Genomic DNA, 26,090 nt, shown 5'->3' on the forward strand with positions numbered 1-26,090 from the left:
AGCTGTTGACCACCTGTACAAAGGTTCAAGCTTTTATTTTCCAGCTTCTCATACCCTCAGAAAATAATATTTTCTCTCTTTGCAGAGAGAAAAGAGCAGCTAGTGCTCATCCCATAAAAGCTGGGAGCTCTAGAACACAGAGGGGATCAGCTTTTCATTTTAAAATAACCATTAGACCGCTCTTATTTGACAAAGTCAAAGAAAGTAGCAACCGAATACAGAAAAAGTAACAGTAGTTAGTGTGTAAATGAGCAGTATAAAACTCAGGAGATGGATATTGTTACCTTACTAAGTTTAGTCTGATGGCTGTTTGTCTACACTCCTCTTCAAAAATCTACAGTGATGGAAACTCCCTGGTTCTTCATGGCAATCTGCTCTAGGACTTCCCTGTTCTACTGCTAGAAAGCTTGCCTGAAAGCTAAATCTACCTTGGTTCATTGAACAGCAGCTGTAAGAAACTCCAGTGTGTTTGATTAGCAGAGCTTTTCACCATCGTCTTCATGTCAGAGTTTGATGCAGCCTTTTTGGCTTCTGCGAAGGTTTGAAGAGGATTTTAAATACTAAATGAGAGGCAGGGGCAACAGTCAGAAACAGTTTGCAGTAGACTGCTTTGATGCTGAAGAGATGCCTGAATCCTGCTGTGCCCTTTTATGCTGAGTTATCATTCATTGCTGTAGGCTGGAAGAGAAGGGACAAATTTATGGATGGCAAATGATTATCTGTCTGAGTGAAGGGAGGGCTTGGAGCCCATGCTGTATTGGGAAATGCTGCTTGAAGATCCTGCTGTGGGAGCTTGGAAGCACACAGTTGAAGGAGCAGTTTTGGCACAGGGAGATCGTGGTATGCACGTCCACCCCAAGAACCGCCCACTGAGCTTGTACCCTTGTCAGCTCTCCTCTGCTCACCAGGACGGTATCTGTACCCTCTCTGCCTGATGCTACATCTGCTGAGCAGCATGAGCACAGGTGATCAACCCATAAATATTGCTCCAGCCTCAGACTAACATCTTGTCAGACAAGAGGCTGTGCTAGGCAGTGTTGAATTCATACGGAAGCACCTGACTGGCCTTTGTGAGATTCATCTTAGGACAATTCAGCACCCGGCGAGGTGGCTGGGCTTTGGCCATCTGCCCTTACCCTGTCACTATGCAAACAGCAGAGTCATTGTGCCTGTGTGAACTAGCTCCATCACAAGCCAGCAGCCCTAAAAGTATGATGCTTTACAGTGTGTTACCCCATGCTCTGCTGTTAGAGATGTCCAAGATATTGTACAGGTTCAGACAGCCACGATCCGCTAGATCAGATATCAAGGTGTAGATTTTGATGCAACTGAGTATCTTGCATGTGATCCATATGCCTGATTTCCCAGGCCTTGCTGTATATGGATCATCCCAAAGCCCAAATTTCCAGTAAAACAGCCCAGTTGCCCCTGAAAACTACTGTGAAAAGCAGGTGAGAGGGATAAATGCACAACTCGATATTCAGTCCCAGCTTTCTTAATTTCTCCCATTCTTTAGTTTGGAGTGATTTCTTTCGCATCGCTGTCCATCCGTGGTCTAACAACTCCACTTACGCACGGGTTTTAAGGCTGCGATGTGAAACGTCGTTTCTCCCAGCGGCGGATCAGGTAATTCTCTTTGGCTGCCCCTGAAGTACGGACTGAGGGAAAATAACACCAATAACATTAGTAGTAACTAATCGTAATATTAATAATTTCTGCCTTTTTTATGTACTTTATTATTGCGGCTGGGGCTCTCGCTCCCAAGTGCGGCGGGAGGCAGCGGCTGCGCCCCGGCTCCGCCGCGGGCCGGGCGGGGCGGGGCGGGGCGCGGGGCGGGGCCGAGGCGCGGGCGCGGCCGTGATTGGCTGGCGGCGCCGTGAGTGGCAGCGGCGGCGCCCCCCGCGGCCCCGGGGCCGCCGCCGCCGCGCAGTGCCCGCACCCCGGGCAGCCGCGCCGCCCGCTCCGCCCGCGCCGCCGCCATGGGCCGCGGGGCCGCCCCGCTCCGCCGCCTGCTGCTCTCCCTGCTCCTGCTGCCGGCCGCGGGGACGGGCGCGCCCGGAGCCTCCTTAACGCTGGGGGAACCGGAGACGGCGGAGGAGCTGATGGAGTACCGCGACCCTTGCAAAGCCGGTAGGGAAGCGGGCTGGCTGCAACTCTGGGAGAAGTTTGGAAGCACGGCGGCTGTGGACAGGTGTCCCTGCGAAGCGCTCTTCGGTAGCCCAGGTCCGCCCGGTCGAACCGTGCCCGGGCTCACCTGGCGGCGGCGGCGGCGGCGGCGGGAGCCCCCCCGGCCCGGCCGGGAGCCGTCTCGGCATCCCGCTGCCTTCCCAGACCCAGCGGGCACCCGGCGAGCTCCCGCGCTGCCCCCGGCCCGCCGCTGCGGGAGGCTTCTGGTTGTCTCCAGCCTGCGCCCCGCTGCCCGCGTTGCCGGGGGGCTGCAGTCCCGGGTGGGAGGCTGTGCCTGGCGCTTCTTTTGTAAATCGCCCCACACTCCCACACCGCTCCCCCACCTGTCCCGCTCCCTCTCACGCGAGCTTTCCCTCTGCAAAGCCAGGGCAATGCCCGGCCGTGCTTTGCCTTTTGGGGTTGGGGGTTCTCCCCCTCGCCCTCAACCATTTTGGCTTTTTCTGTGCATTTTCACAGCTTTTTGGCAGCTTGTCCCAAGCTCTGTCCGGCCCGAAGTTGCGGTGCGTGCCCCAGAGCGGCGGGAGCACGGCGGCGCTTGGCGGGGCTCCCCGGGGCGCCCCGCGGTAGGGAGCCGGCGCGACCCGCCTCGCACACAGCCCGCACTCCCGGGCCAGCCAGGTATTCCACTGCTGCCTGTGCGCAAATTACCGCATCCTCTCCAGGAAGCCTCCAGCTGCTCCCTCCATCCTTTTCTTGGAGTTTTTTGTTCCCTTGTCAGACTGCACTCTGCTGGTTCTGAGCTCGTTGCTTTTTATCTGTTTGAGTTCTGAAAGAGCTGCTGTCATCACTAATGTTGAATTCCCGTAAATTAAAGACAATATGGACCCGGATTTTCTCTTTGGAAAACTAGGAGGTACTCTTGATGTGAGTGTAACTCGTTTTGGTTCCAGCTATTGGAGAATGTTGTAGTCTTGTGAATTGCTTCTCTGCGGGGAAGTTGGCAACTGATGCCTTGTTAATCGTGTTGTATTTACAGATAACTTTGTGTGAAGTCCTGTTTTCTGAATACTGTAAGAGTCGAAAAAAGAAAGGAGTTTCTTTGTGTGTGGTGTTCTTGGTCTCTTAAGTTGAGGCTTTGCCCCCTGAATATGCTCCTAGCTGTTCCTCAGTGTTCCTTGGTGATAGCTTCTCTTGTTATCAGCTCTCTCCTGCCTGCTTTTGTGGTACTTGCAGCCGTATCTGCTCACATAGATGAGCTCTGTCAATGTAATGTCTTTCAGAGCTTCTCTGCCTGGTACAGCAAGTTTAGCTGGCCCGATATGTAGGCTGAGTGTGGTGGGTTTCCTTCCAAAATTCAGCTCAGTCCTCTCCAGAGAGTGTTTTTTGCACAAAACATTCCCTTGATCAGCAAGCTGTCATTTGATATATGGTTTGGTGTGTGGGGAGGTTAATTCTTTTTAATGAATATGGGATCCAGCCCAAACATGCTTTACTGTATTTGTGTCTACTTCTAAATGGTAATGAATTGATCTGTCTTTCCAGTGAAACTAATTGTTAGTGACACAGCTATGGTTTAGACTTGGAGAGCTTGAGGTACAGTGCTTTGGCCTTCCCATCTGAAAATGTTTTATCCTTGTTTTCTCCTCAAAATTATGCCATCATCTCTGCTGCCTCACTTGCCCTTGTGACTGCTGGGTGCTGCTGTTAGAGCAAGTACATGGAGGATGAGGAATGCTCCTTTAAAGACCACACAGAGAACATTTATTTAATTTGACTTCTCTACATCTAACATGGAATCTGTGGCAGAAAAGGGGAAAAAAATTATTTTCCCAGCCTTCCATTTGCCTGCCTTCACTGCAGGACCTTTTAGTTTTTTCTCCTGCAGTCCCCTCATTTCCCAAGTTCTCTCCCTTTCACTTCTGTACGCACACAGAAAAGACCCTGGACTGCCAAGGACAGCCTCCGTTCATTTACATCAGCACCTCCTCTTGTGGTGGGCAGAAAAACTTTGTGTGCATTATTCCTGTTAATTCAATTCAGGCAGGATCAATCACAGAAATTATTTTCTGACTTCTCAGTGTTTGCCTTTTATGCTTTTCCAGTGTCTTCTTTCCAATAGAAAGGGAGGAGTGAACAAGACCTGTAGGTCACACAGGAAAAGGATTCCTTTTCCTCCCAGGAGCAGGCTGGTGTTTTTGGCAGTGGTGGCACACAGCTGTCTGTGGTGGGAGCTGCCAGGCACCCTAGCCCAGCACTGCTCTGGCTTTCTGAGGCTCCAGTACTGCAGTTTGAGTTTGCCTTTCTCACCCAGTCTGTGCATGTGTGGAGGACAGTACAGTGCCTTCTGCTTTGCTGCAGCCTCCTGCACTGGTGAGCAGGGGTGAGCACCATTACCAGCTTTCTCAAGTTTCAGTCTTGTTTTCTGTAGAAGAAAGAGACTCTGGTTCTTTCAGTGTGTCCTGACTGGCTGTATTTCCAGGCTCTCTGATCCAGTTTCTCTTTGTGTGGCTGTGTCTACCTAAAGTGCAGGGCACTTAGGGAGCAGGACACTCCTTACATGCTATGTACCTCTCTCAGTGCACTGAATAGTTCCAATTTTTAAAGTTAGCCCAAGACAAACCAAACAAGGCTTGTACCCCATGTTAGACCCTGTTAGACTGTGCCTTGCATTTGCAGCCTTCTTCCTATCCTAGACCATCAGCTCCTAGTGGAGCTAGGCAGGTGTTCTCTGCTGCAAACACCATTTCAAAGGGTTAGTTGAGCTAAGATTAATAAGTGATCTATTTCTATTAGTAAAACAAGGTGAAGACACCGTTAATAGGGCTGTCTCTTGAAGAGGGCCTGTCTGGGCTGTTGTCTAATGCCTGTATGGGAAGTCTGTCACACTCTGTTCCTGATGAACTATAGCAGTGACAAGTCTTCTTAACTTCCTTAGGCCTGAGTTCCTCCACTCGTGGGACAGTATCGGGATCTGTCAAGAAGCATGACTGGCGAGGGCAGTGGCTGCAGACCTGCTGTGAAATGCTCAGGTGTCTGGTATGTTTTGCAAGGGGAAACAGGTGGTCTGTGGAAACAGAGCTGGCACTGTGAGACTTGTGGTGATGCTTCCATTGCCACTGTAGGCGCAAGCTCCCGTGCATGGTCCTGTGGCTGCAGAATGTGTGCAGGCTCTTAGCCCATTGTGAAGACAAGCTGCTGCTCCTCTTACATGATTTCCAAAGCTGTTCAAACTATAGTGCTTTACTTATTTCCTTTTATTATCTTTTTTTATTTTTTCTAATTTCCTGTGGCTGTTGCCCAGGGGCTGTGATGGATTTAAATCTGGCAGGTTATGACATGAAAGCTTGGCAGTTCTGCACCCCTGCAGCTCATGCCCTGAGGTTGAGTGCAGACTGTCGATGGTTGTTCTGCTAGACTGGGAGTGGAAAGCCTGGCACATGCTCCTCTCTGTTGCATTAGTGGAGGATGTAATAACTTCCTGCAGCAAGGCAGGAGGGACAGTAACCTCCTAAAGCAGTGCAACCACTGAGCTACTGGTATCAACACATGCCCAGTTACCAGGGCTCAGCTGATGGGCCATAACTCCACTGCTGCTCAAGCTCTTAACTCCACTCATCTGGGATTTTCTTTTCCTAATGTGCTGCTTTCCTGCCTTTTTGTAAGGCAGAAAGAAACAAGGAGATTCCTGAATGGCTGATCAAGGGGCAGTTGAGGCAGGGCAGCACTGTCAGGTTGAGTTGCCAGGGAAGGTAGCAGTGCTGGCTCTGTGGAGTGGATTTTGCTGAATGTTGTAGCAGGTCACTGGAGCTTTTCAAAGGTAACAGTACAAAGGTTCCTGCCCAGATTTGCTCTGTAGTAGATGGAAAACTTTCATAAACCTGACATGTGCTTTGGATGAATCTGCTCAGAGGATCCAGCTAAGGACACCCAGGCCAGTGTGCAGGTCTGAGAGAAGCTGTGTAACAGGCAGGCAGCAGGAGGAACTATGGATGCCTTCAAAACAAAACAAGCGTGTCCTTCTGAGACTCCTCAGACAAACTGGAACCAAAGGAATTAAATAGACTGTAGTTTGTTCTGGTAGTTATTTAGATGCAAGTTTGTACAAACTTTAATTTGAGGTGAAGAGCAGAACCTCTGAGGTTCAAAGTGACCTCTGGGGATAGTATCATCCAACTTATGTCAGCAAGGGGAGCAGGGGAGGTGTAAATAAGAGGGGGAGAGCTGGGCACTGAATAACCTCTGGATGTGTTGATAATCCCTTCCTTCCAGCCCAAATGTGCCATGAGGCTCTTTTCCAGGTGGGGGGAAAAAGCTGCAGTTTGGTCTCACCATCTTGATTTCTTGGTACTTTGGCTCCTAGCATGGTGCTTCCTGCCTTTTGTGAGCTGGAGGTGCAGTGCAATAGCTCATCTTCCAGGAAAGGGTCTATTGAGGGTGTTCTGTGTTGGAGTCCTGCTTCTCTCCGCTTTAGGCAGTTCATCCTGGTGTGACGTTCTGACTGCAGGCTGACCAAGTCTGCAGGACACAGGCCAACCTTCATGTCTTGACTCCCAGGTCAAATGCAGTGTTTCTCTGTGCAGGTGTTTGCATTAGGAGGTTGGCAGAGCTGCCTGCCCAGCCATGTGCTCCTGAGGCAGAGGGCAAAGGGGACTTGGGCTCCTGCTGCCTCCATGTGTCTCAAGAGTCCTTCAGGAGGGTTGGTGTTGCTGAGGAGAGCTGGACCAAGGAGGAGTTGCCTATAGGTACAAATGAGCCTGGCAATCAAGCTCAGCTTCTTTCCGTGGGACTTTGATCTTGCCATGGCTTTTGCTCTGGGCCGTTGCTTGCAGTGCTCTGAGCGGGGAGGCTGCAAAACAGAGCAGGGCTCTGGCAGAGAGATAGCCCCTAGAAGGTGATTAGTCCCCATGGATTTTGTGGAGTTCTCAGGAAATGAGCTCGAAAGGGGAAGAACTGAGGCAAGAGGTGTGAAGGGGCATCAACTGAGCAGCAATCCCATATCTCCTGTCTCTTTATCACTAGAAAAGTTATTAGAGAAGCAGTTTGGCAATGATAGCTCATCTTTTCCTGCAAGCCACTGCTCCTTCAAGTGTGGATGCTGCTTGTCCATCACAGGATGTTGTTGTGCATCATTGCTCCTCCTCCACCTGCTGATTTGATCGACCAACTTCTAAATGCCCCATGCATTTAGAATTCTCGCACTGAGTGCTGTCCTGAGAGCTGTAAATTGTGCTTCACTGTCGTTCTGTTCCTCACAGCTCTTCCTCTGTATAGGCACAGTGGCTTTTGTTCTAGAGACTACACATTTCATTCGGGCTGTGGCTGTGGCACAAACATCTGAAGTCAGGTGCAGACATTTCTGTGGGCTACTGAGGGATTTGCTATTAGGAACTGAAAGCCTCGAGGGGGTAATCAAATGAGAAAGGGGAGAGAGCATCTGTAAAGTCTGGGTCATTTGAATGTTGCTTGTGGTTTGAGTGGGAGGCAGATGCTGTTTCCCCTGTTGGAAGCATGGATCCATCATGTTAGCAGGGCAACTAGAAAGCTCTTTGCAGGCCGTGCTATGGATCCAGCCCACTCACTTCTTGACAAGGGCTTTCCTGCAATCTTGCAAGTGGTCCTGTTTAGTTTGGCAGTGGTGAGAGCACTGGCAGAGTGTGTGCCAACCTGCCCTTTGCTTGGGAATGACAGAATCCTGCAAAGAAATCTCATCTGCATCTTACAGATTTTCTCTACAGCTTTGAAGCTTCTGGGCTTGTATAGAAAGTGGCAGTGCAGCTGTGGTGAAGGTACCAGTCCTCTGGTGTGGGGTCTGAGTTGTAGAAGAGCGTGGGAGCTATAAGTTTACCCAAGGGCAGTCCCTGTGATGGTGGCAGTGCTGGGAGCTGAGTCCTGGTCTCCTGATGTTAGAAGGTATATGGCCTTCCAGAAAGGAAAGCTTCCTTTCTTTGCCACCAATGCTTATAGGAATGCTCTGGGAGAAGAATCTGGGACATGACTCAATCTGTGGATTCCTCAATGCTGTGTTGATGGAAACTTTTATCGAGGAAGGAGAGAGCTTTCACTGGCAATCATTCTCCTTGCGTTTTTTCCCTGGTAAATTGCAGGAAGGGTTAAATACTCAAGGAAGAAACTGACTCTTTTTGGGTGATCTGGGAAAGAATGAGAGACTAGACTGTTCAGTCTTTAATTTACCTGCTTTGGGGAGGTGACAGCAGTGACAGGACGGAAAACAGCTGTTTGCTACTGGGAAGGTGTTTTGCAGTGGGGTAGAGCTGCAGCAGGAGCTTCCTTCTCAAAGGGAAGGTTTAAGGTGACTTTTATTATAATCCTAGCTGAGCACAAGATAATAGCTCTGGCTTAAAGAAATAATAACCACCAACCCTTTTATTGCACCCAAGATTCCTGAGTAGGGAAGTCAAGGGCCTGGGGAATTGGAGAGCAAAACCTTGTGATCATTGTGACTTGAGATTTGGGTCTGAAGTCCTTCCAGTGTTTACCTGTCTTCTTGGGATCTGACTAAATCCTGCTTGATCTTTGACACTTCTTGGGGTGTGTTGGATCTGCTTGGCCTGTAGGAGTCGTAACCCTCTGTGCTATACCTACACCTTGGGATTTAGCGATGAACAGGACAGAAGATGGGCAAATTCACAACAGAGGACTTTTTTTTTTCCCCCTCGCTTAAAAAAGCCTGGTAGGGTGGGGAAGAGGTGCTTGCAGTTGTCATGGATACTTCTCCAGATCTTTTATTGAACTTTGTAGTCTGGGTACAGTTCACAAGTGTCTGCCCTTGACCACATCCTGCACAGGTGGGATCAAGGAATGCTGCTTGTTCTTCAGCTGTTCTGTAGCATAAGATTAGTAAGTCAGAGTCCCAGACAAAGGCATTTAGAATCTGTGCTGTAATTCTTCCAGGATTTAAAAGTCCACAAAGCTGAGGATTTTGGTCAGAGGCACTTTCCATTTGGGTAATTACATTATACCTTTGCAGTTGTGCTTGGAGATTTTATTCTCTTCCTGCTCCAACCTGTGTAGTGTGCCTGCTCTTGCTGATGGTTAACACAAGAAGTTGCTGCATTTACTGGTAACCCACCTCTTTCTTGCTGCTAAAACTGTGCCTGTGGGTGTCTCCCAGGTGAGAAGCCTCTGGCCCGGTCTGGGAAGAGCCGTGTGGCTGTAGATACCCACTGCAATGTGCTTAGGCTCACGCAGTAGTCCTTGGGAAATTGACAGTGCCATGTGCTGATACATTCTAACCTGCTTCCCCTGATACTTTAATTTCCTTCTTTTTTCCCATGGCCTTTGCTGCAGAAACTTTTGTGCTCTCTGCCTGCTTCCCTCTGTGTTTTCTACAGATTCATTTCAGGTGTTCCCCCATCTCCCTTTTGCTGAAGCCCTCTCCAAACCCTGCCTGGAGAATTGCTCAGATCCTTCTCTGTTTCCTGCCTCAGGTGTCCTGCAATGCCTTCTCCCCAAGGCTGTGGGGTACCACATCTCCTCTCCCATCCTGGCTGTAACTCCCAGAGGTCAGTAGGTTCTTCTATCCTTGCTCACCCAAGAGCAGCCCTGTTGTGAATCCACCTGCTGTGCTGCACTTGACCAGCCAGTTGTGTGCCACAGGCTGTTTGCTGTGATAATTGTGCTGCTCTGCCCTGCTCCCCTTCCCTTCGAGAAATAGGAGGGGACTGTAGGGCTGGCTTCTGTGACTCCGAGTGCAGAGCTGTCTGTGCTGAGGAGGTGATGATGGGACTGGGGGGACACTGACCTGACAGGGTAGTCTGTATGCTGGTTTGGAGATGGGCAGGCTTGGCTGAAAGGAGGCACCTCTGACACTGAATGACTCTGTTGTCCTGGATCACAAGTATTGCAGGTATTAAGCTGCAACAAAACCACTTTCAACTAGTGCTGAAATGTGATTTCAGTACTCAGAAGAGATAGATGACTAAGCAGAAACTGGCTGTTGTTTTGATTCAGCTGCTAGGTCTTCTGGGTTTGTTTGGTTTTTGGGTTTTTTTAATCCTTTGTTGCAGCTGAGCTTCCAGAAATGCTGATCTCCAAGCATACTTTGATGTTCAGACCCATTCTAGTGCTTCCTGAACAGGAAGACTCCCTGTCAATAGAAACTTCTTAAATTTGCAAGGAAGCCCTTGATTAAAGAACTCTCAATGACTGATTGCTCCTTCTTGGCCAGTTTGTGTCAGCCCAGCCTGCAATGGAGGGAAATCTCTAACTGCATGTTGAGAAGGAAGCCCACAGGAAATACCAGCAACTGGTAAATCCTGGTTTCTCAAGCCTCTGGTTTGAGTGGTACAAATTGTTGGAGACCCACAGCTGCTGCTGGTCCATGAATCAGCTCAACTTTAGATGTGAATGGAAATTCACATCCTCTCAAGTCATTTTGTGTTCATGTAAATGTATGTCAGCACTCAAGAAAAAAGCATCTGTTTAATTTCTCCACCCACAAACCCCAATGGTGTTCACAGAGCAAACCATACCATAGTATTCTGAGACAGAAGTTTAAGCCTGCTGAGTGCTTTATCTCTTCCTGTTGAGAGTTGCTGCTGGAGTACAGTTGGCTCCCTCTGCCTCCTTATTAGAAGAGGCTGACTGATGCTGTACTGGGTGCTGAGAATTATCTTTCTCCACTTTTCATGTCATAGTGGGTGTTGCCAGTCTCACGCTCCTCATCAGTGTGACTCTGAACTTAGCGTTGTCTGCAAGCAGCATTGCCTAATTAGAAGCACTTTCATTTGCTCAGAACTGTGGCAAAATTGGCTGGTTTGTTTGGCATTTTGCATGCTGAGTTTCAGGTGGGACCTGCTGGAGGTTGTTCATTTCAAAGAGCAGACTTTGAAAGAGATGGATGTAATTACAAACTGTGCCCTTCTTCCCACTAACAGTGGCTTTACCTGACAGAAGGGCTTGTCCCAGCTCCAGGAACAGACATCTGCTGTGGAGGACTGTCCACACTGCTGTGCGTGTTGGCAGGATGTGTGTGATGAAGGTATTGCTTCAGTAAGGCATTGGTTTTGCTTTGAAATTCCTCAGATATAAAAATCTTTAAACTCACTAGACTTGCCAAGTCAAAACTCACAGAAATGCCAGAGTCAGGTCTGCTTTGAAGCTTATGGTGTAGTTTCTTGGGCATGAAGGCAGATGATGTGACATGGAACTCTGACTTGAACAGCTATCCTCTGCAATGAATCTAACCTGAGACTCCATCAAATACGAGTAACAAAGGGCATTTCTGGCTGAATTATCCATATCTCTGTTGCAGAAATTGGGTAGTGGGTAGTATACAGGGCAGCTGCCACAGGAGAAGCTTGTACAGCTGCATGGCAGAGGTGTTTGAGCTGTACTGGATTCAAGAGGGCCCAGACTGAGAAACGTCCATTGGTAAATGATTCTTGCAGGCAGTGGGGGAACCCAGTGTAGTGACCTACAAGTTCAGTGGCCTTAGGAAAAGGATGGAACTCTTGCACCTGCATCTCCCTCATGCAGTACCTTGGACCTAAGTAGATCTATTCCTTGGGTCACTTATTGTTAGTAGCTCAAACTACATGTGGGCAGGAGAGTGATAAAGCAGCAAGGGTCGGTGCCTCATTTGTGGGGCCTGCCAGTAGGGCTCCCAAATGCATCTGTCTTCGGATGTGTTTGATACTCCAGAGGTCTAGTTCAGCCTTCTGTGATCACCAGGTCTTGTACCCTGCCATTGCCCACATGCTTCTTTGTTGTTTTGTTTGCCTGTGCATTTCCAACAAAGGTAAGGAACAGAACTTTATATAAAAGTGAGTTTTGAGAAGACAGCCAAGAGCTGTCTATGTTATTTGTACGGTCTGATTTCTGGTGCAGTCTGTTTTCCATGGTTCTGTTGCAGTTACATCAGAGATTCATAGACCATTTTTTTTTTGACCATGCTGGTACTGCTGACCCAAGCAGGCAGAGATGCTCTGGCTCTTGGGGCTGACCCTTTGAGGGGGCAGGGTGGCCTGTCAGGCTGATTTTGCCCTGGAAGAGGAGCCTGCTTTTTGCTGTGCTGTTGATGTTGGAAGAGTGTTTTTCTCAGTGAGGCTCTGAGCTGCAGCTGTACCAAGCTGCTGATGTGTTGTGCAGTTGACCGCTGCCTGGATTTAATCTCTAACCTTTGATTGTTCTTGAAAGCATGTTCTAGGGATTTCATTCCCACCCACACTGCTCCTGTGACCCCTTCCATTTCCTGGGTGTCTAAGTACAGAACAGAAAAGATTCATTAACCTGGTAAATAACCTCTTTTTATGAGGGAAGTGATTTTCCGTCACGCTCTGTTAGATCCTATTGATTTCTGGTTTTCCCCTCGTTGGCCTCTTTTGCCATATATTCTCCTCTTTGTCATGCTTCAGTAGGAAGGTGATACATGATATGCTGGTTTGGTTTTTATTTTGCTGTTTCCTGGGCAAAGAGCTGGGATCTCCTAAGGCCATCGCTCAAGTGCCCACGTCTCTGCCTTTTCTTGGAAAGCTTTGTTGTCAAGGCAAACTGCTGGTTGGTAATAGGATGTTGACATGAGGAGTAAAACCTCCTGGCTGCCCTCTTTTGTTTTGATGTTGAAAAGAGCATCTTTTGCTCTCTCTGCCCATTGTACAATCCCTCATCTCCTGGCAGAGGTGTGACACATTTGCCATGGGGTTTGCAAGCATGCGTGAAATGGGGAGACCCTCAAGCCATCACGTGTGCCTGCTCTTTCTGTCCTCCTGGGCTACGGCAGTGGCTGGATCCTCGTGCTTTTGTGGTGAAATGGAAGGACCTGCCAGGTTTCAGCTTGTCCCAGAGGCTTGTTGTTAAGGTAGATTGTGGCAAGTGTGGGGGGAAGAGGCATCGCCTTGGATCTGAGTGGGAGGCATGGGGGTGTCCCCTGTTTCAGAAGGAATAGGACATTCAGTGCAAAATTCCACATGGGGAATGGGGAAAGTGTTTGCTTCCCAGCCAGTTCCCCTCCTACTGTGCACATTTGTGTGTTTCTCCCTCTGGACAGCCATCTCTGTGCTATTGCAAAGATAAAATATTACAAATATTACAACGCTAAATACATGCACTCTCAGCAAGATACCTCGGTTTTGAGGAGGCTGTTGTTGTTTTCTGATGTACTTGATTTTTAGACAGAGCCTTTCTGTGATTCAAGGCAGATATTTCAGTAGTTGGAGAAATGGTTTTCTTTCCGAAAGTACACTTCCATCTTTTGTGTTAATTTCTCAGCTTCCATAGCTCTTGCTAAATTCCTCTTCTTTATGTATAAATATTCTGTGCTAGTCCTTTGTTGAATTATTGCAATTGTGAAGCATCAAAGGCTTAAAATCTAAGGGAGCATTATTGTTTTTATTAGAGTTTTGTGTTGTTACAGGAAGGTGTATTCTTAAGCTGTGGTTGGTCTTTACACTGCCTGTCCTAGTGCAGATCACAATGATCAGCTTTGCCCAAACAGAGAAACAGAGAAACAGAGCTCTCTGTGGCAAGGGTTGTCATCTAGATTGTCCTAAAGAAAGGTGTGTGAAGAACAGATCCTATTTATTTATGAATCTTAGGCCGTGCTTTCCCTAAAACAGGCAATTAAACCCTGAGGGGTCAGTGAGGGGATATGAGTTCTGTTTGCAGACCAAGCAGACTGATCCATAGTGGTGCAGAGTGGAAAGCTGTGCTCTCAGCTCTCAACAAAACAGGGCCTGGCTCTTGGTGCCAGGCTGTTGGAAGCCTTGCTTTCATGGTTCACTACGGTATGTGGGGAAAGACGAAGAAGGTAATTGGAAGTTTTTGTAGGGAAAGGGGGTGGATACTTGGTGAGTTGAATACACCAGAAATCTGCTGAAGACCTTACTGGATCACAGTCTTTGTTTTTGGTTGTAAGCAGTCATGAGGAAAAAAACACAACAAACTAAAATGTCTAAAATGCCTTCGATCAAGCGTTTAAAGTTGTTTTCCTCTTATTGCTTTCAAGGCTTTGAACTTTGAGTCTGTGGTAGGGTTTTTTTGTTTTTTTAAAGTTTCTACATGTCCTTCATTAACCCCAAAGGCTCCTAACATACCTTGCAAGGGGCATTGTAATCTGTACATGTTAATGCAGGTTGGAGTAGAGAGATTGGAAGGTCTCATAGCAAAGGGAAGGCTGGTAATGTTGCTGTCAGCAGAGGGTGGCACCCTCAAAGGAACAACTGGATGTGGGCCTGGCTAGGGAGGCTTGGGACTCCTTAAAACCCACTTTGGGATGGCATTTTCTATCTGGTGAGTGCAGGACTGGAGCTTGGTGACCTCTTCCTGCAGGACTGTTTTCAGAATGCAAAAGTGTCCTTTCAGTTGATGTGAAAGCTCAAAGGATTGTGTTTAGGGGCATGCAGGTCTTCCTTCCTGTGTGAGGAGTGGACCTCTCCTCTGTGGTGCTGCCATGTGATGCCAGCAGCTTCCTCAAGGGCTGGTCTGAGGATGCCATTGTCTTCTGAGGAGGGAAACTCTGGAATGAGCCGTGTCCTGAATGGACTGGAAGTGAGGAATGGGGTTGTGCCTCTTCTCCTTTTGCTGGTGTGGAGGCAGAGAGGGTGACAGATACACCAGAAGTTCTGTGCATCCTGGGGCTCTTGTTACTCATTGTCAAAAACTGCAGCAAACTCTGTTACGTTGTCACAAGCCAAGGTCCTGGCCTTGTCTCCATCCCCCTGCCTTGCCCTGAATTTTGCTAACATGCATGAATACAGAGTCCTGAAATTCAGGTTCATGGTTCCAAAGTTCATGGTCTTGAGAATAAACAAAAAACTATTGTGGTGGCTGAGAGCTGTATACCCCATTAACCCAGAATCATGAATATTTATTGTGCTGGATTACAAAAGAACATAGAGACTATATTGTATTTCCTATAACTTTATTTCCATGGCATCTTTTCTTGGTGGGTCACTTTAATGTAAGCTTTGCTTATTTAGTTGCACACTTTAAGCCGATTAACTTTTTACTAATAAAATGTGTGTTGCCTCCCTTTGTCCCAGCTACTGTTTGTTAGTGCCTACACTCCTGTGACAAAGAGTCCCAGAGAACTGCTTTAAGCTCTGGATAAATTCCACTGCTGGAGGATTTGGCCCAGCTGAATTGTGTCTGAGCTGATTTCAGCCTTGCATTTTCCCTTTTCCTCTCTTGCTGCATGAAAGTCGGACCCTCAAAGCAAAGGTCCTTGAACACCTTTCCACTCTTGAAACCATTTGTGTGCTCTGGGGCTAGCAGAAATTATTCAGCCTGTTACTGCTCTATGAGCTGGGCTAGAATAAAACTGTAAGTGGTGGGAGTTGGGGTTTTCCAACCATGTAGACTGGTCTGTGGCTCTGCATCTTCAGTAGTTTCCCAGCTGGTAACCACATTACTCTTTCCTGCTTACAGAATTTGCCCTGTCATTCAATGTCCAACATACTGCATGTTTTACTGTGACTTGTCTCTACTAGAAGTATCATCCCAGAGAGATGATAACATCCTGCCATTTTGTTAAAGACCCTCTATAAAACTGTGTTTTTTCACCAAAGGCAATTCAGGCCAGAATTTTAAAGTTAGTTGGAAGCCAAAAGGCATGGATAAGCACTCGGAAAATACTTTCTAAGGGACTTTTATAAATCTGTTCTTTTATATTTGGAGCTTTGCTAAAGCTAAAAAGATCCCTTAGAAATGTACTGTTAATACTTAAGAATGACTGATCTGCCCCAAAACCAACTCAGTAACCTGTTTTCATTGGGGCAGCAGTAAATGCCAAAGGAGGTGTGGAAAAGCAGGGTAAAACAGAGTGGTACATCCAGAAAGTCTCCCTGACTGCAGTAAACTCCACAACCCCCTGTCCAGAGATGCCTCATTGTCTCTAATGCTATTGGATAGCTTTGTCTTCCATCTGCTTTCTTTTTGAACCTGTGTAAGTTTTTAGCATCCATAGCCTGCTGGAACAAGAAGTGCCAGACCTTAACTGCAGCACCCCTGTGCTCTTCTCTTACTCACCTGTGAGTCAGAGCATCTGGTGTCTCAGAGGTTTAGTTAGTGTTGCCTACCTGTTTCCATTCTTGTTCCCTTTTACACCAAGGCTTCCCACATGTTGGCTCTTGTCTTGGGGAGATTCAGAGGAATTCAGCTATTTTTAATAGCAGGAAATGCTCATCCTTTGCTATTGAAGGAAAATCCTTTCTTTAAGAACTCTGAGATCACACTGGCTGTGGAAAAGGAGGGGAAACATTGAGGGCAGTAGCAGGCAGCCATGCTCCACACCCTGTGGAAACTGCTTAGTGCTTCTCTGCAGCAGATCATATGAACTTATAACTGGCTTTCAGCTGGTTTGGAATTCTGCTTAGGAGCTAGGGGTGAGTCAGGAAGAGCAGTTTCAAAGAGTGGTGGATGGGGCACTTTTTAGCTTGTGAAAGTTCTCGCCCTGCCCTCATTCTGCTGGCACCTGGAAAGCATGAAGTGGCAGTGCAAGTCCTTTGGGTAGCTTGTACTCAGTATTCCCTGCTGATGGCAGAACCAGGTATATTTAGTGTAGTGCATTGGTTTCCCTCTTCAGGGGAGTAGTTTGGGGTTTATATATTGTTTCAGATTTGTGAAGTTCCTTGGGTTTTCTTCCCCAAACTTTCCCAGTGACTGCTTGTCCTCTATATAGGACTAGTGGAGTAGATGAGGTTTCACATGAGTCATGATAGATTTTCAGCCTCAGGTGTGTGGGTGTAAAAGGGTGTATTAGCAACAAGCCCAGAGAAGTACACTGATGTGTTCCTCCACTCCCTTGCTCTCTGACCCGTGGTGAGGAAACAAAGCCAGGCTTAGCATGTGAAGCCATCACCAGCCATGGAAATAATGGTTCCCTATCCAATGGCACCCAGTTCCTACGTGACAGTTATGCCATGTCCTGCAGTAGGGACAGCTTTGATGCTAAAGAACACTGTGAACTGTATTTATGCTGCCTAACCAACATGTTAGTTGCTTTGTTTGAGGAATACGGTATGTTGGAAACCGAATTATGTTTTCAGAGCTACCTTAAATATTATTTTTCTCAACATCCTCAGATTGCTAGACCATGTAATGCCCCTTTTTACCAGTGGATTTGCCTGCTTTCAGCTCTTCAGTGTCTGATGGTGAGGGAGCTCCGTCCTCTCTTGCACCTACGTACGTGAAGAGTGGATAATGGTTTGCTCCCCACTGTACTGCAGGTCTGTGCAAAATCTGGAGGGGAATCAGAAGAGCACAGCTTGAAATCCTCCATGTTAGGCCATAGTGCTTTATGGTGGTTTTTAATCTTGTGCGAGGTGTGTACCATACAGAGGAACACTGGCATTTGATGGGTGTTGATGTGGCTGCCGAAGGATGACTGACAGGAGGGGGAGCAGATCTGCTGCTGCTGGGTTGTTACAGTAGCTGGGAATGTTTTTTGATGGGGGCAGCCATTCTGGAAAGTGCCTGCATTTTGCTTTCTGCTGATCCAGAGCTGGCTCTGAGAGGGTGAGCCAGAGGCAAATCTCCCTCCTCATCCTTTGTGCTAATGGTGGGAGGGAAAGGGGTTTGCTACTGCTCCCTCAGGCTCTCCTGCTGAGCTAATCCCCTGTCCATGGCACCTTCTGGAGGAGCAGGAGGGATTGAAAACCAGCAGCCACTGGAGCAAACACCTGAGCACCACCTCTTTCTAATCCAGGACAAGTGTCGTGCAGTAAACAAGCCACTTTCTATTTTGGTGCCTTCCTTTTTTTTCCAGCAGAGCTGGTGACCCTGCCTGCTGCTGATGCTCAGGGTTGCTGATGATAAGGCCTGACTTAAAGCTGTGGGAAAGGAACTAGATTCTATTTTGCAGTTCTTTGGGTTGGAGTTTTCCCTGACTAGTCTGCCTGTGGCTGGAAAGTGTTTTTAGAGCCTGAGCCAATAAAGGGCTTTGTTGTCTCAGAGCAAGCATAACACGGAGACCGTACTGGCACCGCTAAACCCTGGCAACAGCCTCAGAGCAGCTCTGGTCCCTCTCACCTTTGCTCCCTGCTTTTGTCAAACTGCAGTGTCCCACTTCAAAGACAGGCACACTCCTGACACAAGACTGTTTGCTCTCCAGAGGGCACAAACAGCTTGTCAGGGGAAGAACTTGTCTGTGTAGTGATATTTTATTAAAGCTGAGAAATGTCAAAATTGAAGTTTGCTTTTTTACCTTCAACCCTACTCTGCTTACGTGTTGTGGTAATCACTAATTATGTGATTGCATGACGCTGCTTCAGGAATGGATCCAGCGGTGGGGCAGAGGGGCTGATTTGGACACGGATCCTTTCTCTTCTCTTGCAGAGCCAGGGAGGTACATGCAGAGCAAGGATCGAAAAAGATCCTTGCTAGCTTTGTGCTTTACTGGGTGTTTGGCATAGGAGCATATGGATCACTTGCAGAAGTGCTAAGTACTTGCTGTCACAAAGTGGGGAGCAGAGCTCTGACACAGACTAGGCTAATGCACAGGGTGCAGCTGAGGTGTTTCAGAGGGGGATGGCCAGCAGAAATGCTTATGATTTATATTTATATAGTTGAATATTTATAATGTAATCTTACAAATGTTTGTGAAGGCCTGGGATGAGTTCTCTGACTGATCCTTTGTATTCAGGACAAAGCTGGAAAGGGAGGGATGAGCCTACTGAGGTAGAAGTCCACCCACTGCCTAAGGGTCCAAAAACTGCTCTCTGACCCAGCCATGTCCACTGATGCTGCAGTCATGGCTACTTTATTCTGATTTAAAGCTGGGCTGCTGCTGAGGAAGACGGTCTTTCCTCTCATCCTCCTTCTCCCAGTATCAGTGAACTGTGGGAACTGAGCACAAAGGGGGACTGATCTGGTTTTTACTCAGAACCAAGTGGATTTTTACTTTCCAGTCCTCTGAATGCTTGTGGTAGCACAGGAAAGGCCACAGGAACAAGTGATTGGAAAGGAAGAAGGGAAGTAAAGAGATAAACCCAGCTGCCTTTAGGAGTGTGAATGAGCAATTCTGCAAGCTGCATAGCATGTACAGTTGATGGTATTTCTGTTGTGCATGTGCTTGTCTCATCCTGCTCGCTTGTCTGGACAGTCATGGCTCTAGTTAACCTTCCCTGAGAGACCCTCCAGTTTCCGTGAAGTTGTAGGAGATTTCCTGTATTGGCAATCAAGTGTGACTGGAGAGCACTAAGGATGAGTTAGCAGTTAATGGAGGTGTGGAAGGTAGACAATATTTGCATATGCATGAAGCATAAGCCTTGTTGAATGTCATCTTCTGCTGGATGCCTGAGGGAGCAGAGCTCAGACTGGTGTCTCCGGCCTTCCCTGGGAGGTGAAGGATTAATGATGCCTCCTTCAAATTGCTGAATACTCTATTTTTATGCTGGCTCTTCACACCTGCTGTGGTGTGATACAGTGCTAAATGGCGTGAAGGGCCTTTAAATGGCAAACAGCTTCCACCCAAGATCCTCCTGATTCCAGAGCCTTTGATTCTGGTCTGGACCTGCAGTCTACTAGCAATTATATTTGGTATGAATTCCACCATCTTGCCTTTGGAGATGGCAGTGTGTTGATTTTAATTCTATTCCCAATCTCCAGTATACTGATTTCTGTTCATGAGAAGAATTAAGTGTTCTGCAATGATATCCCCAAAAGCAAAGACGACTGTGATGGACAGCCTGGATATGTTCCTAGCACTTTCTGGTGCTGGTCTTCCATTACTATAGCCTCACATGTGCTCCAGGCTTCCTGCAGAGTTTAGGGCATGAAATAACTCCTGTAATTTGGACCCATGGGAAGAGGCTGAACTGGAGAGGACCCTGCACTAACAGTGGAGGAAGCAGAGGTGGCTGATGTTAGTATGCTGAATTGCACAGCATTTTCATTCATTCCAGCTGTTTAATGGGATTACACGAGGAGTGGCTTCTGCCTGCAGACATTTAGTGCCTATGGAAATCTGCAGCTGTCTAAGTCGGTTATGTGCAAATCCCATGTCTCCCCTTTATGCATAAGAATTTCTGAATGATGGAAACCATGTGAATCAATTGTATGAGTAATTTTTCATGTGCTTCACCCAATATCAGATTTGAGGGATATTTTCTGTTAACTGTGCCTATGGTCCCCAACAACTTCCCCAAAGAGGGAGGAGATACTGCAAGGTGGCCACTAGATGTAGGAGTAGGATAGCTTTGGTGAGAATGGATCCCCTTACCTTGGGCAATGGGAGACAGCCCCCCGTGCAAGGCAATGTGGAGCTGGATGCTCTCATATCCCACTTGGTCCAACTGCCCTTTCTGCCTGGTGAAGTGGCAAGGAGTAGACACCCTCCATCCTCAAGAAAGGGAGGGGAACTCCAGCATCTTGGAGCTGGCCAGCAGTGGATGGTCTGTCTGATAGTGACCATTGAGGTGGAGATCTGGGACATCCAGCTCTATCCTGGATTCTGTGACCATAAAATAATCACTTCTTCACGACAGGCTGAGAAACATATCTTTGAATGGTTCTTGGAGGCACCTGTTTGGTGCCTCCTCCAGCAAGCTCTGTCTGAAGAGACAATGTGGGTTTTACTCTGCAAGGCCAGTTCCAGTAGGCACAGGCTCTGCACTGCACTTCCCTGGGGTGCAAGTGCAACCTGCCGTTGTTGACAAGGAAAATAGTGGCATCTGTGTACTTTCCCCTTCAAATTTTTTAATCCTTCTAATAGCCTCCCCTCCATTTCCAAATCGAGATGTTGATTGTATACTTCTCTGACTGGATATACCTCTTGGAGAGCAGTAACCCTGAGTGAAGGCCTTACTGACAGTCCTCTCATCTACACATCTAGAGACCATTAGTTTGGATGTAGTCTAGCTATAATATGGCAAGTGACCTCTTGGCAGGCTGGAATAGAGAAGAAAGCCACTGTGAATACATTAGAAGTGAAATGTTAGCTTCTGGTGTCACAGCAAAATGTGAAAACGTGAAATTATAGCTTATATGGAGCCACAGAGCTTCATTTATGCTTTGAGCAATTCCAGCAGTTACAGCCTGGTGCCCAATGGAAATGTCTGGATAAGGACTGAGCAAAAAGCATGACTGTCCTATGAGTAAGTAACTTTTTCTGGATCAAGGAGAAAAGGAGGTGGTTACACTGATAGAGGGTAACAAAGCACTGGAACAGGTTGCCCAGAGAGGTGGCAGATGCCCCATCCCTGAAAGCACTCAAGGTCAGGTTGGATGGGGCTCTGAGCAACCAGATCTAGCTGAAAGTGTCCCTGTTCATTGCAGGTGGTTAGAACTAGACCTTTAAAGGTTCTTTCCAACCCAAACCCTTCTATGAGTCTATGATTTCCATGTGTTGAGGTGTTCATCACAGGTCTTTTCCAAAGTCTGCCCACTGTGATCTGTAAAGTGTGTTGCTGCAGCATCATGATCCCAGGAAGAAGCAGTGTTTGGACCAGTCAGCAATATCTGACTGCAGAAGGGGCTGGGGAAGCCCAGGGAGACCTGGGAACAAAGGAGCTGTTGCTCCAAGATGAAACTTTTTTCTGTGGAAGCCAGACAATCTTCCCATTTATTTGCAAGTGGCATTTGGTCACAGCTCTTTGGCAACATATGGAAACTGTTTAAATTAGCTGCATGAGCCATGCGTGAAACAGATGCATGTTCTTGAGCAGGCTTTTATCGTTGATGTTTGAGCGAGTGAGGGGTGCAGCTGGCTTGCTTGGGAAGTGAGAACATGTCCTCACCCAGATGTAGTTAAGTGCTTGAAGTGAAACAGAACTAGCATGTTAAAGAATGTATCAATAAAGACCAACTTCTCATGGGCACCTACTGCATAAATAACATGAATGGAGGTAATGACACTTAACCTTTCACTGCTTTCTTGCCTGCTCACTGCCGGTGCAGGATCTATTGTGTCAAAAGATGATGAGGTGCATGATGCCTTGCTAGTGTCTTTCACTTGTATGCTGGTCTATCAACAACCTAGTTTAAAACTCCGAGGTCTGATCAGTGCACAATTCTACACCTTTCTGAGCAATCTCAGTGAGCAGAGAGTAATGAGATCTTGTTGAAGAAAACAGAAAACTATGGCCTCTGTGACTTTTGGGTGTGAATCTTGAGAGCAATTTTGTATGGTGAGAAGTTGCACTCAAAACTGATGTTTCTATAACTGGAGCTATGACAGCCCCTGAAGTCTGAAGCCTTGTGGAGCTCTGTACACTGGGAGGACTCGGCTGCCGCACAGTCCTAGATGCTCAGTGTGGTGTGCATGGCTGCAACAATAAAAATGCCCTTGAATATTGAGAGCTTTGACTTTATGCATGCCAACTGTGATGGGATAGACCAAGCTGGGAGTCACTGAGAAATCAGTGATTGTTGCTGTAGATGTTTGGATGACTGAATTTAGCTGATGTGGAACAGTAACACCGAAATTCAAGAACAGAACATTTATGGCAGTGGTACTCAGAAAAGGGTGAGTAAGCAATGAACATTTTGGGACATCAGAAAGAATCATTTGAAGGAAAGCCATGGCAGGATGCAGACCTCTCCTGTGAGGGCAGCACTGTGATTTTGTGTGCTGCACAGGGTTGTCTGCACAGTGCAGTATTTATAGAGGGACATGCTGCTACCAGATTTGTAGCACTTACCATTGCAAAGCAGACTGGAAGAGTGCCTGCTGGAGCAGGCTGGCTCTGTCCTCTGCTGTGTGTCTACAGGTGCAAATCCAGAGAGGTATTTGAACAGGCTGCTGGTGAGCCTTGTGAGCCACAGAAGGGGACACGAGATCCTGTTTACTCTGTATATATGATGAGGCAATCACCAGGTTTTTTCATCTTTCTTGTAGGAGTTTAAATAGACAGGGAATGGCCAGAGCGACATGTGGTATTTTAGGGGTTCTAGAAACAAGTTATGTCTCTGAACCAAGAATCCTTTCAGCAGCCTGTGCTGTGGGCTGTGTTGTGCTGAGCTACCAGCACAGTACCCATCTGGGGTGCCACTGTATCCTGCAAGATTGTCCTCTTCTGGGGAAGCCACCTCTTTGAATTACATGGCGCTAGAGGGCTGGTTTCAGTGACCAAGGTGAATTACTTGGTAAATGCCTGTTTCTGGGCAAGTTGGTGGTACAGGGAGTTTCCCCGAGGTGCATAGTGTGGTGTGAGTGCCCTTTCTCAGACACTGGTGGGCTGAGCCCTTCCCCAGGCTTGTGCACACCAGCAGCCACCTGATGGGCACAAACAGCCCTTGTGTGGAGGGGATTCCCCTGGCTGTAGCACCAAAGGCCTCAAATATAAAACCAATGCATTTTCAAAAGGAACAGGTAAACCAAACAGCTGTTTGTGATGACAGATACTGATACTTTGACTGGTGGATGAACCTGGGTGGAACAGCTCTTGTGATGTGTTTTGACCTCTCATTTGTTTTTATTCATATTCTTCTTTGGACTGTTTTTGCTGGTGGTGAGACTCACCTGGAAGCATCCTTGTCCCAGGTGTTACTCTAGCAATGTTTTGTGTATTACAGGGGGTGGAGAACTTCGTTTTGCAACTTTTAACCCCTAAATATTTGTGGTGAGGCCAGTCCAGGATGGTGACTGGACAGCAAGGAAGGGCTGTGTTCCCTGCCAGGGAGAGTGATTTCCGTTCCTCCTGCTCAGGGTGCCACTGTAATTTTTCATGTGTAGTATCTCCCTCCAGGGAGATTGTAAAGTTTGATTTTTATAGAGAAGAATGAAGAAAGGAGATCAAGTCTGCTGGCCTCTTTTTGTTTTGTGTTTGGTTGTTGGTTTGAGGGGTTTTTTTATTTGTTTGTTTCTTCAGAGGGGAAATAAACTTTTTATTTTGCCCCTTATTAACACAACATAAATGCTGTGTTTGAGAATTCACCACAGCTCAGCATGTGCCTGGGACAGCACTGACACCAACTTGGGACAGTTCTCTCCAAAACTGGAATTACCTAGTGCTTTGCTGTATTATGCTCACCTGTTTCCTCTATCACCTCTTGCTTTTCATTGATGCTGTGTCTTTGCAGCTTGTGAGGGCCCCAGTCCTGTGGGTTGCTGAGCCTTTCATTCCCTGGAGTGAGCTGTGGTCCTTGCTGGTTTGCAGAGCAGGAATGTGGCATTTGCCTGGTTCCTGAGATCTCATGCAAGGAAGAGTTTTTTTGTCTTTCCTGCTGGGACACCTGTGCCTGGCTTAAGGCATGAAGTCTGCTGTAATCTGGGGTGCCTTTGGTTACATCTCATGCCCCCCACCATGCCGTCAGTGCCACAGCCACTCTGGCTTCTAATCTCATTCTGATCTCTTCATTGTGGTGTTTTTGGCAACTCAAATTCCCCACCCAGGCCTGAGAATTTAACATCAGCACATTTGCATGACTGATCGGATTTGTCTCGCTTCTGTGACGACATTGTTTCTATGGAAAATTAATGGATTCTCACGTTGTATTTTTAATGGCTGAAACCACCTCCCTGCCCACCCTCCCATCCCTGAGCTTTCAGAGGGAAAGTCTGTAAACAGCTCAAGTTAGCTATCCTCCATAAATAGCTCCCGTTTCTTTCCTGCCTGCTGTCCATTTCTTTTTTCTCTTCCAACAGTGCTGCAGCACTCCTCTCCTGGTGCTGGTGGATAAAGAACAATGAGTAAAATGAGCCTATGTTTGCTTTCCTTGTCTGGCCCTTGAATAGATGTGATCTATCATGAACTGCCTTCTTTCATCCAGGACCATGTGGTTTTAAATTGTCAGCCTGCCTTAAAGTTTGCTCCAAGCAGGCCTGCTTTCTACCTTCCTTTTTTGAGGATGCAGTTCAGTTCATGGCTCCCCTTCTGGTCATTTTTGCCTTGAGCCAATTTCTTCTGTGGGTGGGCAGGTGGCAGTGAATTTTCTGCCTGTTTGGGGTCACCCATTCCCCTGTTGCAGTGCTTGGGGTGAGAACAGTGAGATTTTGACACCTCTGTGTGTCTGGCCACCTGAAGGAAAATCATCCCTCCCCAAATGATGCAATTTGAAATGAAATGTCCTCAGTGGGGGGACAGTGCTTAGCCACTGAGCCATTCCAAATGAAATTAGAAGAGTTTTAGTCTTAAATTTTCTTCTGTCATCTCTAAGGTTATGTTTCTCATCTTAATTTTGAGGAATAAATCCAGGGCAAGTCCCATGGTATGGGAATTATCTGAGGAAAAGGTCTGACCTGGATGTCTCCTCCCAGAAGACTGGAACTGGTGCCCATAAGGCTCAGGAAGTGTTGTGGGACAGCCACTGAGGAACATGCAATATTTTAGGTCAAGGTCTCCTAGCTCATGGTACCAAAACCAGTAGTGATGAACAGGAACCTGAATTCCTGAGACAGAAACTGCTGGCAGCCACTCTCCATGCCTGTCCTTGAGGTGGTGCTGGGGTAAGAAGGTGACCCCTAACCACTCTCAGCCTTAAATGGTTGACTGATGATAGTCAAGGCCTGGGGTCCCTACAAGGCAAAGGAGAAGGTCCTGTGAAAAGAGCTTGTTCCATTGCTGCACAGCTGGGCTGCACTTGGTTTACTGCACTGGGGTGTGCTTGCTGCTAAAGACCCTGCTCTCAGCCCCACAAGCCCACGGTGGGGTCCTGTCTCTTGCTGAAAGTAGGGCAAGTTATTAGGGACCTCAGCTGAGCTTTTGTTCCTGCTGTCAGCAAGAGACAGCCTGGTACCTCAGCTAGGAGGTCGTGTTTTCCAGCGGAATAGGCTTTCCTTTAGTGCTTTGGTAGTTGAGATGCACTGCTACAAATGGCAGGCAGGAAACGACAGGGACTTGATCTCTTAGTTACTTAGGACAATAACATTGTCAGGTTTTAGGCAAAAATGATGAAGGTATGCTTTGGATTTTTGTGGTGGGGGGAGAAAAGGACGCAAGAGAGAATCTTCTCTGTGCTGGCAGAGGCTGGGCTGAAGCAATGGACTGTGCAAAGTGTTACTTTTCAGGATGCAATTGTTGCTTGGGGCTTTGGATTATATTAGCATGGAAAAAAATGCCTCCAAG

At 47.4% G+C, this 26,090-nt stretch overlaps 1 protein-coding gene across 1 annotated transcript in view; it reads left to right on the top strand.

Annotated features, from left to right (window-relative positions):
• Positions 1-1,973: 1,973 nt before the first annotated feature.
• Positions 1,974-26,090, top strand: part of TLL2 (tolloid like 2) — an 85,926-nt gene continuing 61,809 nt past the window's right edge. The window contains exon 1 of the mRNA XM_032116854.1: positions 1,974-2,130. Within this exon, the coding sequence (XP_031972745.1) occupies positions 1,980-2,130 (151 nt within the window). The 5' untranslated portion in view covers positions 1,974-1,979. The remainder of the gene's footprint in view (positions 2,131-26,090) is intronic.

Source organism: Corvus moneduloides, chromosome 8, assembly GCF_009650955.1.
Source record: "Corvus moneduloides isolate bCorMon1 chromosome 8, bCorMon1.pri, whole genome shotgun sequence".
In the NCBI taxonomy this organism is placed as follows: Eukaryota; Metazoa; Chordata; class Aves; order Passeriformes; family Corvidae; genus Corvus; species Corvus moneduloides.